Genomic DNA, 15834 nt, shown 5'->3' on the forward strand with positions numbered 1-15834 from the left:
CCGTGTTAGGCGCCAATGGACATGCCTGACGTGAAATCGGGTGGGACAGTGATATGGGTAACGGAGCTGAAAAGGGGGTCTCCTGACGCTTGGGAGGTATCCATTCCTTTTCCTCTCGTGGTGTTCGGCCCCGTGGTATCATCCCAGATTTTTATTCAGTTGTCGACTTCCCTTTCTTCTTTTGTTCTATTTTCTTCTAGCGTTCTCCTTTATATAATTTCTTATTATCTCGAAAAGAAAAAGAAAAGACCGAAAACCTATCCATCCTGGACGAACTCGCGTTGATATTCAACACCGCGGCTCCGCCTCTTTAGCCTAGTCGGCCCGTTCGATTGCCTAAGTATTCAGGTCGACTTTCGCTTAAACATGGAAAAAGAACTCGACACGGCAGTTGTTGAGTGTGAGTTGTTGAAGTCCCAGTCCCTTAAGCATGTGTCCCCGACTCACCCTTGCTGGGGAATGGCTATTGTGCCTCTTAGTATTTCCAAAGGGAAGCAAGATCGTTGTGACACCGCACGGTCACTCGGATTGGGCGACTACAGAGCGGGTTCATACCACGGCGCCTGATGGTTCCCAAAAAGAATACTTTCTGAAGGTAAGAAAGGAATCTGAAAGTTTTTCATCCGCAAAGCAAGGGCCACAGGGGGCCATCTCAGATTTACTAAGAGGAAACATCCAACAGACCTTGAAGGCTGACGATGGCGACGAACGTGTCCGGGGCGAGTACATTTCCATGTCGGAAATATATAGGACGCTGCCTGGCATCGCGCCGGAACCCCGAGGGTATGGGAAATGCAACAAGGGCGGTGCCTACTTTTTCCTGTGCGACTTCCTTCATATCAACAAGGATGCCCTCCCCAACTCAGTCCGGCTCGGCAAAAAGCTGGCCGAATTGCATCGCAAGAGTGTGTCCCCAACGGGCAAGTTCGGGTTCCACTGTACAACGTTCGACGGTAAACTACCTCTCACGACGGGGTGGGATAGCAACTGGACGTCCTTTTTTACGAAATTGATACGTGGCGTTTATGAGCTCGACATTAAAGTCAACGGTCTGTGGAAAGAGCTGGACGACACGATGACGATCACGTTTGAGAAGCTAATTCCTCGGCTACTCGACCCCCTCACTGCTAACGGCCGAGCCATCAAGCCTTGCCTCATCCATGGTGACCTGTGGGAGTCCAACATTGGGACGATCGAGCACACGGAAGAGATTTATATCTTTGACGCCTGCGCCTACTACGCCCACCATGAAAAGGAGCTGGGTATTTGGAGATGCAGACACCATCAGTTGCATACCCCCCACTATCGTGAGGAATATCTCAAGAACTTCGAGGCTAGTGAGCCTAAGGCCGAGTTTGATGACCGGAACCGACTGTATTCTGTCGAGACATTGTTGATCAACTCAGCGCACTCCCCTGGGTCAGAGACACGAAGTGAGGCTCTGAACGAGCTGAACTGGCTCGTGAACAAATACCTTGGGGAAATGTGAACGGTTTTATGTCACTAAGTTGCGAGCGTGCCAATGTATGTAGACTGTTTGGGGTTTCGCGCAAAAGAAGAGGCGGGTATTTGCTACTACTATCGGCAAATACTCGTGACTCAATCATGCCCTAGGTACCTAACCTCTGAGCGTGCGTGCCGCCATTTCATCCCCCTGAGTTGGAGGAGAAGCAACATTAGGAACTCAATGAAAAGGGTGACCCCGAAGAGTAGAAAGCTCCACCCTGGACCGATGCGTCTTATTAGTGCATCGAGGGCAGCCAGACAGGCGGCTGCCATCTCGCAGCGGACAAAGTTGCAAGCAGCCTGTGCTGTGGAGGGACAGTCTTGGTGGAGATCGACGAGCAGCGTGTTGAGTGCGGTGAAGATACCTTGGATCGTTAAGCCGATAAAGAACTGCAAGACCAACGGAACGGCCATGGACACGCGCGCCTGCAGAGCCCAGCCGTAACCCATCACTAGGAACGCGCTCAAGGCAACACTCAAGATGACGGTTCGTAATCTGGCGCGTTCGATGGGAAAGGCCTTCAGGTCGGTCTCCTTGCTCTTGACGATGCTGATTCCGTTCTCCGCTGCAGTCTTCTTGTAACTGATATCGAGTAGCCGCCCAGTTGCAAAAGCGCTCAGAGCAACTGCCACACCAAAAGGAATGTACACCAAGCCAGCGACTAAGCCAGAAACGCCGTAGATGTCGACGAACAGGGTAGACAGAGAAGCCTGCAGGCAGCAGTAGACCGTGTAGTTGATTCCGTATGCCACCAAAATTATGGCAGTGCCAGGAATGCGAAGCAGCTTCAAGGCGGCCAGGGGGTTTGGGAACTTCCGGTGCCCCTCCCTGATGGGTACACCAGAGATGCTCTCGGCCATTGCCACGTCCCGGGCCTTTGGAGCAACAAGGGGGACCAAGGGCTTGTTGATGCCTTTTGCCGGGCGGCTACCATTAGCAACGATACTTCGCGCTGTCTCTGGTAGAAAGAGGACCATCATAATCAGGCAGAGCGCAGATGTCACCGTGAGGAGCCAGAAGATTGATCGCCAAGTCCAGCGAAGGAGGAGAAGACCGCTGATAACTGGCCCTAGGCTGGGAGGGGTGTTGAGACTATGTAAAGGTGTTTAGCTTCGACGATCTTTTAAGCCTCTGGAGCGTAACCCACAAGAACGAGATGATACCGGAGTAACCCCCTCTCTCGGCAGGCGTGAACAAGTCCCCCAGCACCCCATAGGCGATGGAAAAGGTGCCTGAGATGCCCGCACTCTGCAGCATTCGAAGGACAAAAAGCAGAACGAAATGGGATTGCAAAGCAAGGCCAATATTTGCCCCAAGATAAATGGCCAATGCCAGCAAGAAGACGGGCCGTCGGCCGAATCGATCAGCTGCATCGCCCATGATAGACGGAAAGATGCCGGACATGACGAGGTAGGATGTGACGGTCAAATTGACTTGCTGGACACCGACATTAAGGTCAGATGCCAGAAAGGGGATGGCTGGGAAGTAGATGAAGCTGCTGATACTGGAGAACCACCCGCCGAGGGCAGCCAGACCTATGATGGTGTTTTGCTGCCATGGTGAGAAGGTAGAGTAAGGTTCAGAGATACCTTCATCAGTTGGAGGTGTGGTCGCGGGTTCTGAAATGGGCCCATCATTGGCCGTCTTCATCGTCAGTGGAGTGGTGCCCTCGGCCAGTGAGTTAGACTCTGCCCTGGTGTGTTTGGGAGAAGTTGGATGCTCCTGAGAGAAGGAGGGGAAGATCCATGATCCCGGATGGTTGCAGCGCACAGTGCGAGCCCGTTTCGGCAGCAATAAAAAACCATCTGAGCCCGACTGCCAACCAAGCCCCTGACACCCCTAACAACACTAAACACACTGCCAGGTGCGCTGTCTCCGTTTGCTTTTGTCTCTACCGACTGGTTCCTGGCAGTCACCTCGATTTCTCCGCACAACTTTTAGGGCAAGTGAGAAATCATCCCTTCATCAACACCACACCGACTCATCATCAAACACTCAACCCACCAGTCACCGCACCGAGTCAAGACTTGCTTGCCCACCATGCCAACCCCCACCCCCAACAAATGCGACAACCCATCGTGCCCCCTTCCCGAGGGGAGCCCACCAACCCCCCTCCTCCTCTGCTCCCGGTGCCGCGCAACCCGCTACTGCAGCCAGACCTGCCAGGCCGCCTGCTGGGCCTCCCACAAGCGCCAGTGCCGCCGGCTCAACTACATCATCAAGTTCCGGCTCGCGCCGGCGCACATCACGGACCCGCGCGTGGAGCGCACGCTCTCCTGCCCGGCCAACGCGCCCTTCTACGCGCTGCACCTGGCGCTGCAGACGGCGTTCGGGTGGGCGACGACGCACTCGTTCGACTTCGCCGTCAAGGACCCGGCCTACGTGCCGCCGCCCCCGGGCGACCTGCTCGCGCACGTCCAGCAGATCATGGCCGTCGACGGCCGCGGCGAGAGGCCCGCTTCGGCCCCGCGCGAGTACCTGCTGCGCGTCGTCGACCCGGTCCAGGGCGATCGTTTTTCGGGGATCGATCGCGCTCATGAGCCCCAGCGCCGCCACCCGCATACGGTGGAGAAGAAGAGTGATGATTGGTGCTTGTGGCAGTTGTTGGAGAAGAGGGAGTACCAGGGTGAGTTGGGCGCGGACGGATGGACTGACCGGCTGAGCTTGTGCTGAGCATATGCTGACGGGTGTGGGTATGAATTAGGGAAGGAACTGGTCTACACTTACGACTTTGGTGACAACTGGGAGCACTATTTCACCGTGGAGGGCCGGGGTGAGTTTACGGATCACTTTGTCTGTCTCTCAGGGACCGGCCATCCCGTCGGCGAGGATGTTGGTGGCAATAAGGGGTGGAATGACCTCAAGGCCGCCTACCTCGCCGAGCGACCGACTGAGGACCAGCGGGACAGCCGTAAGTGGTACGAGACTCGCACCAGAAATGGTGATCCCAAGGGTCTGGCGGGCGACAGAGTCAATGTGTGGGACATGGCCCAGGTGAACCGCGACTTGGTGGACATGCTCGACCGATTTGAGCGCATGGCCGATCAGGCTGCGAGCGAGAGGGACATGCTCAGAGACCGGCTTGGGGTGTAGTCTAAAAGAGATACCGTGGTGCGGCCTTCCCAGATAGCTCCAGCCTGCTTGGCATTGGGAATTGGCACCGCGGTCACTGCTTCCCGGCCCCTGACTGAGAAAAAGTCCGACGGTCCGAGAAGCAAAACACCAATGCGCGGCACAGATAGACCGTCGACCCCACAACTCTGTAACAGCACGTCTCCAACTATCGAACGAAGAATTCGTTGCCTATCTTTTATCCTGATCTTGTTGTGACCTCCACGTAGGGACGATTCTCATGTTGGCCTCGTCTTGTGTGTCAAGTCACAAAGCCATCATCTTTAGGGCAACCTAGCGGGCCATAAAGCTGTAACCTGTTTCATACATGGCCCCTAGGTAGCCTGTGTGATGTAAATGCCGCGGCCTCTCGCATCAACAGGCTACAGCCCCTGAGTGCTGGCCGGCATAGGCGTCAATGAAGGCATCGAAGCACCCGTCATTTCCACAACGGATGTTTTGCGAGATTTGAGTACCTACCTATGTAACTAGGACCATCTGAGTTTAGACTCTCCATCATATCATTCACAGCACACTTATCTCAACAACCTCATCTTCATCTTTCTTTATCTCTACTATTAGGCTATTCGGCTGGTCCGTTTATCAACAATATGTCTTCAGTAGCCAAGGATAACGCGTTTGCTGCCGGGGTCCCGGTGTACGACTCCGCAGGCAATGGCTGGCTCAAGCTCCGGGGAGGAGACCCTAACCAACGGTACTACATAGCCAGCAATGGCCACATATACCCCGAGCGCACCGACGCCACCAGCGGTGGCAACCAGAAGACCGGCGGCACCAGCAGCGGCAACCAGAAGACCGGCGGTACCAGCGGCGGCAACCAGAAGACCGGCGGCACCAGCGGCGGCAACCAGAAGACCGGCGGTACCAGCGGCGGCAACAAGAACATTAGCACCGGCGGCGGTGGCCAGAAGTAGAGGGGTGGCTGGACCAAGAATAGCTTGTCGCTGTAGTAGCTCCGGGTCTGTAGTAGCTGAGGCTGATTCTAGCATAGCTACCTATAGATGGCCTATGGTATTGTTGGTCAAAGGTAGTATAACTGTTTAAAGTAGTAGCTAGATCTTGCTAAAACAATACTAGAGAAGACAGGCCTTCTTTTACCAACCTTCTTTTACTACTATAGACCTTAACACTGTGATACTTATTAATCGTAATTCCAAACTAACAATAAATAGGAGAACTGCCATTTCCCGAAAAGAAATTGAACTATCAGGTCGAGAGACCCGTTCTCGGTCTCCCGGCAACAACGACAGGTTCTTATCTTCGTTTTCGTTCACAGGGGGCGGGGGGTTCTTGTCCTCAAAGCTACCAGTTCTATCCGTAGATCCTTCTGAATAGACACGGAACTTTTAGATGCGAAAAGAAACTGCAGGTTTGGATCTCGCGATCGAATCACACAAGTCACAAACGCAGGTGCCAAAACCGAAGCAGGTTTGTCTTCTATTAGTCAATCGCGTGAATGACAGCGAAGACACCAACAGACCATGGCTCTGGCTTTCAGCACCGCCACCATTCAGCCGTGAACGAGGCGGCCTCTGGCCTTCCGCCAGCCAGCCATCTGCAAGCTTCCGTGGCTGTGCATAGACAAAATGGGCTGACAGCCCAATCCCGTGACAGGGGATGGATTATTAGGTAGGATTTATTGATCGGGAAAGCAGCGACGCCGCCGGGTTCAATGGCACCTCATCCTTCTGCAAACCAACTTCTCCTTCTTTTGTGTTGCAGACAATCGCAATAATAGCCCAAAAGGGCTGGGCTAATTGACCTCACTCAGCTATGGCAGAGGGTTTCGCGTTTGCGGCCAGCGTCGTGGCTTTTATTCAGCTGGCTGATCGTGTCGGTCAGCTCTCCAAGACCTTTATCGACGCCATGAAAGGGGAGCCTGGGCCCTTGAAAGCGGTACAGGCCGAGATGTCTGCAATGACAACACTTCTCAACGAGCTGCATAATCAGTACGACGCTTCCGACCCTCGTATCTCTGTGGCGATCGAAAAGGCTACGGACCAACCCATCAAGACTTGCCACGATTCGGTCCAGATGCTGGAAATGGAGCTCTCCAAGCTTTCAATTTCTCCCGCTCATACGAACACGAGGCCGTCAAAACGCCAAAGGATCAAGCAATCCGTGAAATGGGCCACGGGCGGAGAGACGAGGGTCAACAAGATTATCGATGACCTGGCCGCTCAGAAGGCCACCCTATCTTTGGCCTTGCAGAGTAGTCTCTCGTGAGTATGGTTTATTGACCCGTTGCCGACCGGCTATGTGCCTCTAACACAAAGTTTTACAGACGAGACGTCAGTGAGGTGAAGGACTTTTTGACGGGTCAGTCACCCCCCCAAGCCGAATATCCCATCGGGTGACAATGATTGAATATCCATTGACTAATTCGCCCTACGCCTCCAGACTCACAACGGCACGACATAGTCAACTGGTTACAACGTACCAACCCTTGCGATATACACAATCGCTCCGTCAACCTCTACGAACCACACACAGGTAACTGGGTGTTCCGGAGCACCGAGTGGAGCGATTTCATCTGTGGCCATTCCCGCTCCTTGTGGATTCACGGCATCCCTGGAGCAGGGAAGACGATTTTGTGCTCAAACATCGTCGAGCATCTACGACAGCTACAGGATCGGCGGACCGGCTGGGTGTACTACTACTGCTACTTTGGTCGGAACCAGGACGATACGGAGCCGCTGCTGAGATGGATCATTGTCCAACTGTGTCAACAAGCCCGGTATGTGCCTAAGAAGCTCTCGGCCGCCTACCAGAGCGGGCATCAACTCGGTATCGACGATCTGCTGTCTATCTTGGAAGCAGTCCTTGAAGCATTCGATACTGCCTTCGTTACGATAGACGCTTTGGACGAGAGCATGCCGTACACCAATCTCCTGGCCTGCCTTAACGTCATTATGACCGAACCCCGGTTCGAAAAGCTGCGACTGTTGATGACTAGTCGGCAATACCTCGATATCGAGCAAAGCATCAAACCCCACGCCGTCTCGTTCCCGATGCTGAACCGTTACGTTGAGGAGGACCTGCGGATATACATCACATCACAACTACAATCCCATTCCAAGTTCCGCGCATGGCCTGCAGCCCTCATCGAGGAGGTCAATACCGCGCTAGTCCGAGGGGCTAAGGGGATGCAAGTTACCTACATAACGGCCTCTTCGTTATCTCTTTTGGGTGTGGACACTAACGTTCTAAATGCGCAGGTTCCGGTGGGCTGTCTGCCAAGTCGACATCCTCGGAAGACTCAAGTCCCAGTCCGACGTCCGAAAGGCGTTGACAGAGCTACCCGAAACACTGGATGAAACTTATGAGAGAATCCTGCTGGCGATCCCGCGCGAATACCGTGATTTTGCCCGGACGGCGCTGGCGATTCTTGCTGCCCAAAGCGAGCTTGGAAACAGGACCATGACCGCAGAGGTCCTCCTGGCCATGGTCCTACGTTCCCTGGACGTAGGCACTGACCACCTTTACGATATATACGATATACGGGAATTCTGCGGCTGCCTCGTCACCTTCGTGCCGGCCATAATTCCTTCATTTCAGCCCAACCCCGCCTACTTTGCCTCGTTTAACCCGTATGGACCCAACCGCCAACCCCTTTATGTAGGCAATGGAACTGAGAGCGCAACCCACGTCGTGATGGCGCACTACACGGTGAAGGAGTTTTTGTACGCCGAGCGGACGGCCCAGAAATCCGAGAATCATGTGGCGTCTTTTGCGCTGCAGGAGGAGGTTGTCATCCGCCGGTGGGCAGACCTCGTGATGGAGGTTGCGCTTTCTGCTCGGCCATCCGACCGGCCAATCAGTGATAATTCGATGGAGGACTACTGCGTCGCGGCCGGGCACACTGTCATTAAGACCTGGGAAGACTTTATCACCAACAACGGCAAGCTTGTTAGCCATTCCTTGGACTTCCTCAATGCGGCCGCACCACATCGCTCGCGAGTATCGCCAGGGGGTATTCTTAAAATCAAATGGTACTCTCCACCATCCAACCCCCGGATCGCCACGCTAGCCGAGTGCTGTGCCCAAGGACTGTGGCTCCTTGCTGGTGCCGCATTGAAAGACCTCACCGCCCAACAAATCATCGAAACCTCGGTTGTGATCGGCCACGACAAGAAGCGGTCACACCCAACACGGCCCAAGATGGTTGGCATGTCTGTGCCGTTATTGTTCGCCAGCCTGGCGCTAGAGTCTTACCTGCACCGGGATGACAGGCACGACGGCCGACCGCAGGAAGTTGCCACACTCCTCTCAACCGTGGTCGGTTGGGAAAGCCTACTACTCGCTGCCACGGTCGAGCACAACCACGCCAGCCCCTCAGGCTCTTTCCTGGAATGGCTCATTCTCCAAGGGCCGGACCTCGACGCCTGCCCTTGCCGCCTAACAGCGCTCCAGGCCGCCGTCCAGCTGCGGGACTACGAGGCCGTCAAGCTGCTACTTGACAGCGGTGCCGACGCCAACACTGTCGGCGCCGCGAGCGGGTACAGCATGGCCGGCACCGGGCTGGATGAGAGCGTGGCTTGTGACAGCCCGGTTCGGATTCTCAAGACGGGTCCCTGTGCCTTTCGTGCCGAGGTTGCCCAACGGGTAGGTCGCGAATCTAGAAGGGGCGGCACGACGAGGGGAAAGCTTGAGGCGCTTCTCCTTGATGCTGGAGCGAGGGATTTTACTACGATGGAAGTCGGCTGATCCTGGAAAAGGGGATGGATATGCCTGGAGAGCTTGAGCCCTGCTACTTCATAACTAATCACACTCAATTGACTCGTCTTTGACTTCCTGGGTTCAGGAGACATAGCAGTGGTCTTTCACTGGGCTAATTACGTTACCACTTGGCTTTGGACTGTTCCTGCGTCTATGTCAAATCCGACGGTGGGACGTCTAACATGACTCACAACACAAACGGGCACCTTGGTCAAAAGTAGGAGTTGCTCACGGTGTTGTAGCAGGCCCAGTCATGTCATCACAGAGCAATGGCTCGTTTTGCGGGGATTGCAGGACGTACCTTTGCAACATTTTAGACTCGACGTCATCGTCGTGCTTCGAAACCCCGACCCGTCCTGCATAGCGTCGTATTCGGTTGTAGACGGTCGTGCCTCGGGGCAAGATTACGACCAAATGCCGTGCGGATGTACATACCTAGTAGACGCGCCAATGGGACACCATGTATTGGTTGGTTATTATATCGTAAGTACTATTGAAATGCCTTCATTCCCGGCCACTAAAGTCAACCATGGAAACCAGGAGCGGGGAAATGGTGAAGATCTCAACATGTACATACTCGGGTTCCTCACTGTCGAGCATACCGGCATACCCCGGCAGGCTAAACCCAGCGCTAAAACCATATCCCACCAACGACAAGCAAGCCGGCCCTTTGGACCCGTTGGGAAAGTGAGGGGATTGTAGCACTTTACTCGTGTTTCTCGAGGGGCCCGTCCCCCTCAGGACGGCCGCACGCTTGTTGGCACCACCCCCTTAATCCCGTTGGTTGGTTCGTCCAAGGGTTGTGTACCTACGAACGAGCACCGGCCAGCTACCTACCTACCTAACGTAGTTAAAACGCTTTTCAGTCGGAACCCAGCCTCCAATACGTCCCAGTTGGGATTGTGGACCGCTGTCGTACTCCCCATGTGCGGCCCGAAGGGTGTATCTAACCAACCCCCCCATCCCGCGGAATTTGCCGAGGGAACCCCAGGCAAGCTCGCTTCACAAAGTTATCATGGCACCGATGAAACCCCAAGTCCAAGTTCCAAGTGGGTGGGAAAGGTAAAACAGGCATCAACACTTGACTTGCCTCTTTTACACTACCCTATAACAAAGTGAGGTAAAGATTGACAGTGGCATTGCATAAATATCAGACCAAGCGCAACGAGGACATAGGCGCGGAATAAGACACTCGACGTAACCATATGCCGGACTAGGAAGCTAATTTGTAGCTTGCATCAAGGTTCCACAGGATCTCGGCCAGCCGCCGTTGTCCCGCAGCACCGTCTAAATCATGGCCAAGTATTTGTAATGCCGTGGAAGCTCCCGGTGGTATATATGCCTCGTACCAGCCCCGGCCCCTCATGTGTTGAGTTTGGTACCACATGGGCATGTCAATGGCCGTCCTGACCATGGAACGGCTTGCGCAAACATCTCGGCTCCTTGGTGGGCTTTCCACGATGCTTTTCCTTTTACTCTTAGCTCCGCTTCTCGTTGGCGCCCAGACGAGCGAGAGCGCACGGCGCGTCAGCCTCAACGAGGGCTGGAAGTTCTCGCGCTTTACCTCCAACCCCGACTCGCTCTCGTACGATGACCTGAAGCCATGGGTCCTCACTTCCGGCAACGACTTCATCGAGGGGTCCAAGCACCAACCACCCTCCGGCACCCCCCCGGGTGGCGATGTGACGTATGTGAAGTCCTCTTTCGACGACAGCGAGTGGGAGGCCGTGGATTTGCCCCATGACTGGGCCATCAAGGGCCCCTTCAACGCCCCCGGCGTCAGCGGCGGCATGGGCCGTCTGCCTTCCAACGGCGTGGGATGGTACCGTCGGGCTTTGACCGTCTCCCCGGACGACAAGGGCAAGTCCGTCTTTCTGGACATTGACGGCGCCATGTCCTATGCGGCCGTCTGGCTCAACGGTCAGCTCGTCGGCGGATGGCCGTATGGGTACGCGTCATTCCGTGTCGATCTCACCCCCTACTTGGAGTTTGAGGGAGACAACCTCTTGGCTATCCGAGTCGACAACGCGCTAGACAACTCCCGCTGGTACCCCGGTGCCGGCATCTACCGCAATGTTTGGCTCGTCAAAACCAACCCGACGCATGTGGGCCAGTTCGGGACCTACATCACGACATCGGACGTGTCGGAGGACTCGGCCACGGTCAACATCGTGGTGGACGTAGCGAACGGCGGTGACTCCAGCCAGGAAGTGGATGTGGTAACGGAGATCCATGAGCTTGACTCAGCCACTGGGCAACCCGGAGCAGAGGCGGTGGCCAAGTTCGAGGAAACGGCGGTAACGGTGCCGGCTGGAGAAAAGAAGTCGACCAACAGCTCGGCCGCGGTAACGAAGCCACTGCTCTGGGGTCCGCCGCCGGCGCAGAAGCCGAACATGTATGTTGCCATCACCACACTGTCCGTCGACGGAACGGTCGTCGATACCTACGAGACCCCCTTTGGAATCCGCTCCGTCACATACGACGCAAATGAGGGCGTATCCATTAACGGAAAGCCGGTGCGCGTCTTCGGTACCTGTAACCACGGTGACCACGGCGCTCTCGGAGTCGCCTTCAACAACCGTGCTGCGGAACGGCAGTTGTCAATGCTGCAAGAGATGGGCAGCAACAGTTTCCGCACCTCCCATAACCCACCCGCTCCGGAACTCCTCGACATGGCCGATCGGATGGGTTTCATGGTGGTCGACGAGATCTTCGACTGCTGGAACAGGCAGAAGACCACCAACGACTTCCACACCATCTTCCCCGACTGGCACGAGCCCGACCTCCGCTCCTTCATCCGCCGCGACCGCAACCACCCGTCCATCATCGTGTGGAGCTTCGGCAACGAGCTCGGCGAGCAATCCACCGCCGAGGGAGGCGAAACCGCCAAGATGCTCCGCGACATCCTCCTATCCGAGGACCCGACCCGCCCCACCACGGCCGCCATGAACTCGGCCGGCCCCGACTCGGCCCTCGCCGACGTCCTCGACATCATCAGCCTCAACTACCAAGGCGAAGGCCAGGGCACCTCCACCAAAGGCTCCTTCGACGCCTTCCACAAGGCCTTCCCGGACAAGCTCATCTGGAGCAGCGAGAGCGCGTCCACGCTCAGCACGCGCGGCACCTACATCTTCCCCGTCATCCCGGGCAACAGCGCCACCGTCGGCCCCGGCTCCGGCGGCGACCCCGTCGCCCTCCAGGTCAGCGCGTACGAGCTCTATGCGCCCTCGTGGGGCTCCTCGCCCGACAAGGTCTTTGAGGCCCAGGACCGCCACCCGTTTGTGGCGGGCGAGTTCGTCTGGACGGGTTGGGACTACCTCGGCGAGCCGACGCCCTATGATGAGGCCCGCAGCTCGTACTTTGGTATTATTGATCTGGCGGGGTTTAAGAAGGATCGCTTTTTCCAGTATCAGGCTCGTTGGAGGCCTGATCTGCCCATGGCGCGTCTGCTGCCGCATTGGTCGTGGCCTGAGGATAGGGTGGGCGAGGTTACGCCGGTTCATGTGTTCTCGTCGGGGGATGAGGCCGAGTTGTTTGTGAATGGAGAGTCGGTGGGCAGGCGGGAGAGGGGGGAGTATGAGATTCGGTTCCGGTGGGATGAGGTCGAGTATCAGCCGGGGAATGTGACTGTGGTGGTGTATAAGGATGGGGAGCAGTGGGCGACGGATACTAGGAGGACGGTGGGCAAGGCGGAGGCGTTGACTGCCGAGGCGGATAGGACGGATATTCGTGGCGATGGCCATGATCTATCATTTGTGTCTGTCGCGGTGGTGGACGGGAATGGAGACACGGTGCCGCACGCCAGCGACGCCATCACCTTCTCGGTTGAGGGGCCTGGCCAGATCGTGGCGACTGATAACGGGGACCCGGCGGATATGACGGCGTTTCCGTCTTTGACGCGGAAGGCATTCAGTGGTTTGGCGTTAGCCGTTGTGCGGGCGGATAAGGGGGCTACCGGAGACATCACTGTCACGGCTTCCGCGGATGGCCTGGAGGCAGCAGTGGTGACGGTGCGAGCCATTTAGGTGGTCGGAAAAGTACCTACCTAAGGTACCTTACATGCACATACATGCATGAGAATAGGCATCCATCTGCACCTTCTCTTCCACCCGTGCGTAGGGCCATATTTAATACCTGTCCAATCAAAGTTTTGCTTGTTTTGAATATCTCCAATTCGTACTAGCAACTCCGAGTGTCTTCACCTTGAACTTGACCCCCTGACAAGCCACCATATCCATCATAAACACCATCAGCCCTAACTCAACCCGGAGCAGATAGAGAACATATAATATCAAAATGGGCCTAACCACGATACTACGCGGCTTCAAAGTCCCCGTTGCCATCCTCGACCGCTTTCTCGAAGCCAACGGCGTCACGCCCACCTTTGGTTACCCTCCCACGTACCACAGGGGCTCACTCCCCGGCGAGGAGAATCTCCCGACTCTAGATCCGCAGCCTGCATTCCTCCGCGCCAGGCTGGCCGCCACCCCCGCTGGCGCCGCCGACACCGCCAACCAAAACACGCACATCTTCATCCCAAACCGGCAGAGCATGGGGATGTGTACGCACGCCTACGTGTCGTACGCCTACATCATGGTCTTTGGCCAACGGGAGATCGATGTTGTGAACGAGCTGCCCGACAAAGCCCCGCCAGGCTTTGCGGAGCTGCGCAGTGAGATTCTGGGGTTTGCTGAGGAGGGGGAGGAAGCGCTGTTAGCTGTCGCGGGGATGCAACCAGCCAGTGAGGCGCAAGACCCGGCGAGCATGCTGTTTATCGTCCTCACCGACGAGCGCCAGTACCCGTGGAAGGGCCCTTTTCTGCGTGAGGTGAGTTTCCTTGTCCCTTTTCCGGGGTGGATTGCATCCGACTGCCAACTGATACTCATTCGTATGTGTGTGTCTTACAGTCGGACCGCCGTTGTGACCAGTGCGCGGAGGAGTTCGAGAATTGGCTCTCCTTGCAGGTACACTGGGAGGAAGCACATGGAATTGTCCACAAGAGCACGGCCTTGCCTGATGATCTTTGATTGCGGCCGTCCTTCTTATGGCAGGCATGGGTAAGGTACTTGTCTCTCTTGCAAATAGTAGCAACAGCATGTTCTGCATTGCAGAAGAACGTATAATAATAGCATCACCACGAAGATTACCTGTTCCGAACACAAAACCAGAACTTCAGCCTCCTAGATCACATGTCCGTCGTTCAGTCTCCTCTCCTGCGCCCACGCCCTCACTTTCTCAAAGTCCTTGCATAGGTGCGTAGCTCCCGTCCCATCCGTATCTGGTATCTTTGCCCGCGGGTTCTGTCCCTCCAATGCCGTGTCGCCGCAGCACACAAGGGATTGTCGCAGATAACGAAAGCAATGGTCGATATGCCGCTTCAAATCCGGATGGTGGGCTTCTCCAGCTCCGTCGCGGTCGTGGAGCTGGCCGCGCTTCGCCCGCTCGAGATCGTCGTTAACTTGGTTCCACATTTTCATGATGCTATGCTGCGTTCAAGTCAGAATCCTCCTTGTGGTTGGGAGGGGTTGACCAATACTTACAAGGCAGTGAAGCTGGTGGAAGACGGCGATCGAATAGAACTCGCCACTTTGGTCGACCATTGGGGGTGGCAGAATGTGCTTGTCGTCGTGAGGTACAGACATGAAACCATTTCCGACTTGCCGCCGTTAGTTAGTGTCTGCCACACGCACATAAAGTGGCCGAGAGAGCCTCTTACTAGGCATGAAAGACACCCAATACTCATATGTAGCATTGGCCGACTCGGCTGTCTTGTGGTCCGGCGTCGACAGGGGATCCTCTTCGAAGAGCATGGGCACGATTGGAACTAACGCGTGTCAGTAGAACCCCAGCCGGACGGTAGCAACCCGGAATGCCTACATTCAGGGACCAAGCCGTTGATCTCTCCAACCAGGCGTGTTCCTGGTAATGCCCGCCAGTAGAGGACCCATCCGGCCACCGCAAGTAGGCCAAAGAAAAGCGCAAGAACTGCGAGTAGTAGGCTCAAAACCCTCCCCCATCTGTCAGAGTTCCGCCTGACCTTGGCTAGGTTCAACTCCGATGAGTTGGAGAAATCAGAATTACCAGGGAGCAGCTCGGCTTCTTCTTGTTCGAACTTGAAGCTGGGCGTTTCCGGAGATACAACGTCAATGCTGAGCCGCACAGTGTCGAGATCCATGGCCGTTCCTGGAAGAGGGGCAGTATAGGGAGGCACTTATAGCTGCATAACAGGAAGCCCTCGTGTCTTGGATGAAGGTGTGACGGTGTGATCAAGACTTGACCACGAGGTCAAATTTAGATGATTGCACAACAAAGCAAGGGGAATCGTGGCAACCAAGCATATCATTAGCAGGGGAGGATAATAGGGGCATCTGGAATGGCATACTGTGCAAGCCCTTCGATCGACCCTTTGTTCCACAGTATGAAGACTGAGCAGAGGAGGGGTGGAAATTTCCACATTACCCCTTTCGTGCTTGAAT

The 15834-nt window shown here is 55.7% G+C and overlaps 9 protein-coding genes across 9 annotated transcripts; 6 read left to right on the forward strand and 3 right to left on the reverse strand.

Moving 5' to 3' along the window:
- Positions 1-283: 283 nt before the first annotated feature.
- Positions 284-1544, forward strand: B0H64DRAFT_246151 (Fructosamine/Ketosamine-3-kinase). Its single transcript, XM_062799911.1, has 3 exons — positions 284-400; positions 480-595; positions 683-1544. Exons 1-3 carry the CDS (start codon positions 367-369, stop codon positions 1487-1489), a joined length of 957 nt encoding a protein of 318 aa, XP_062654970.1. The 5' UTR covers positions 284-366; the 3' UTR covers positions 1490-1544.
- B0H64DRAFT_246161 (major facilitator superfamily domain-containing protein) lies at positions 1545-2638 on the reverse strand. The gene has a single exon (XM_062799912.1). It carries the CDS (start codon positions 2485-2487, stop codon positions 1600-1602), a length of 888 nt encoding a protein of 295 aa, XP_062654971.1. The 5' UTR covers positions 2488-2638; the 3' UTR covers positions 1545-1599.
- A 21-nt stretch (positions 2639-2659) lies between these two features.
- B0H64DRAFT_293859 (major facilitator superfamily domain-containing protein) lies at positions 2660-3034 on the reverse strand (the record flags this gene model as incomplete). The annotated part of the gene is made up of 1 exon (XM_062800061.1): positions 2660-3034. A coding segment is annotated over one exon (375 nt), but the record flags the coding sequence as incomplete, so codon positions are not given.
- Positions 3035-3350: 316 nt separating this feature from the next.
- On the forward strand, positions 3351-4808 carry B0H64DRAFT_409073 (MM3350-like domain-containing protein). The gene is made up of 2 exons (XM_062804691.1): positions 3351-4133; positions 4212-4808. Exons 1-2 carry the CDS (start codon positions 3548-3550, stop codon positions 4598-4600), a joined length of 975 nt encoding a protein of 324 aa, XP_062654973.1. The 5' UTR covers positions 3351-3547; the 3' UTR covers positions 4601-4808.
- Positions 4809-5229: 421 nt separating this feature from the next.
- On the forward strand, positions 5230-5553 carry B0H64DRAFT_446115 (uncharacterized protein; the record flags this gene model as incomplete). Its single annotated transcript, XM_062806892.1, has 1 exon — positions 5230-5553. The coding sequence occupies one exon, from the start codon at positions 5230-5232 to the stop codon at positions 5551-5553; it is 324 nt and encodes a 107-aa protein (XP_062654974.1).
- Positions 5554-6307: 754 nt separating this feature from the next.
- Positions 6308-9450, forward strand: B0H64DRAFT_409076 (uncharacterized protein). The gene is made up of 4 exons (XM_062804692.1): positions 6308-6861; positions 6924-6958; positions 7040-7787; positions 7858-9450. Exons 1-4 carry the CDS (start codon positions 6413-6415, stop codon positions 9344-9346), a joined length of 2721 nt encoding a protein of 906 aa, XP_062654975.1. The 5' UTR covers positions 6308-6412; the 3' UTR covers positions 9347-9450.
- A 1368-nt stretch (positions 9451-10818) lies between these two features.
- On the forward strand, positions 10819-13383 carry B0H64DRAFT_420285 (glycoside hydrolase superfamily; the record flags this gene model as incomplete). The annotated part of the gene is made up of 1 exon (XM_062805446.1): positions 10819-13383. The coding sequence occupies one exon, from the start codon at positions 10819-10821 to the stop codon at positions 13381-13383; it is 2565 nt and encodes an 854-aa protein (XP_062654976.1).
- Positions 13384-13506: 123 nt separating this feature from the next.
- B0H64DRAFT_246201 (uncharacterized protein) lies at positions 13507-14462 on the forward strand. Its single transcript, XM_062799913.1, has 2 exons — positions 13507-14185; positions 14266-14462. Exons 1-2 carry the CDS (start codon positions 13655-13657, stop codon positions 14383-14385), a joined length of 651 nt encoding a protein of 216 aa, XP_062654977.1. The 5' UTR covers positions 13507-13654; the 3' UTR covers positions 14386-14462.
- On the reverse strand, positions 14273-15596 carry B0H64DRAFT_246203 (uncharacterized protein). Its single transcript, XM_062799914.1, has 4 exons — positions 15236-15596; positions 15075-15182; positions 14899-15014; positions 14273-14844 (listed from the first exon to the last, which is right to left on the reverse strand). Exons 1-4 carry the CDS (start codon positions 15531-15533, stop codon positions 14539-14541), a joined length of 828 nt encoding a protein of 275 aa, XP_062654978.1. The 5' UTR covers positions 15534-15596; the 3' UTR covers positions 14273-14538.
- Between the last annotated feature and the right edge of the window lie 238 nt (positions 15597-15834).

This window comes from Chaetomium fimeti, assembly GCF_033439085.1.
Source record: "Chaetomium fimeti strain CBS 168.71 chromosome Unknown B0H64scaffold_9, whole genome shotgun sequence".
NCBI lineage: Eukaryota > Fungi > Ascomycota > Sordariomycetes > Sordariales > Chaetomiaceae > Chaetomium > Chaetomium fimeti.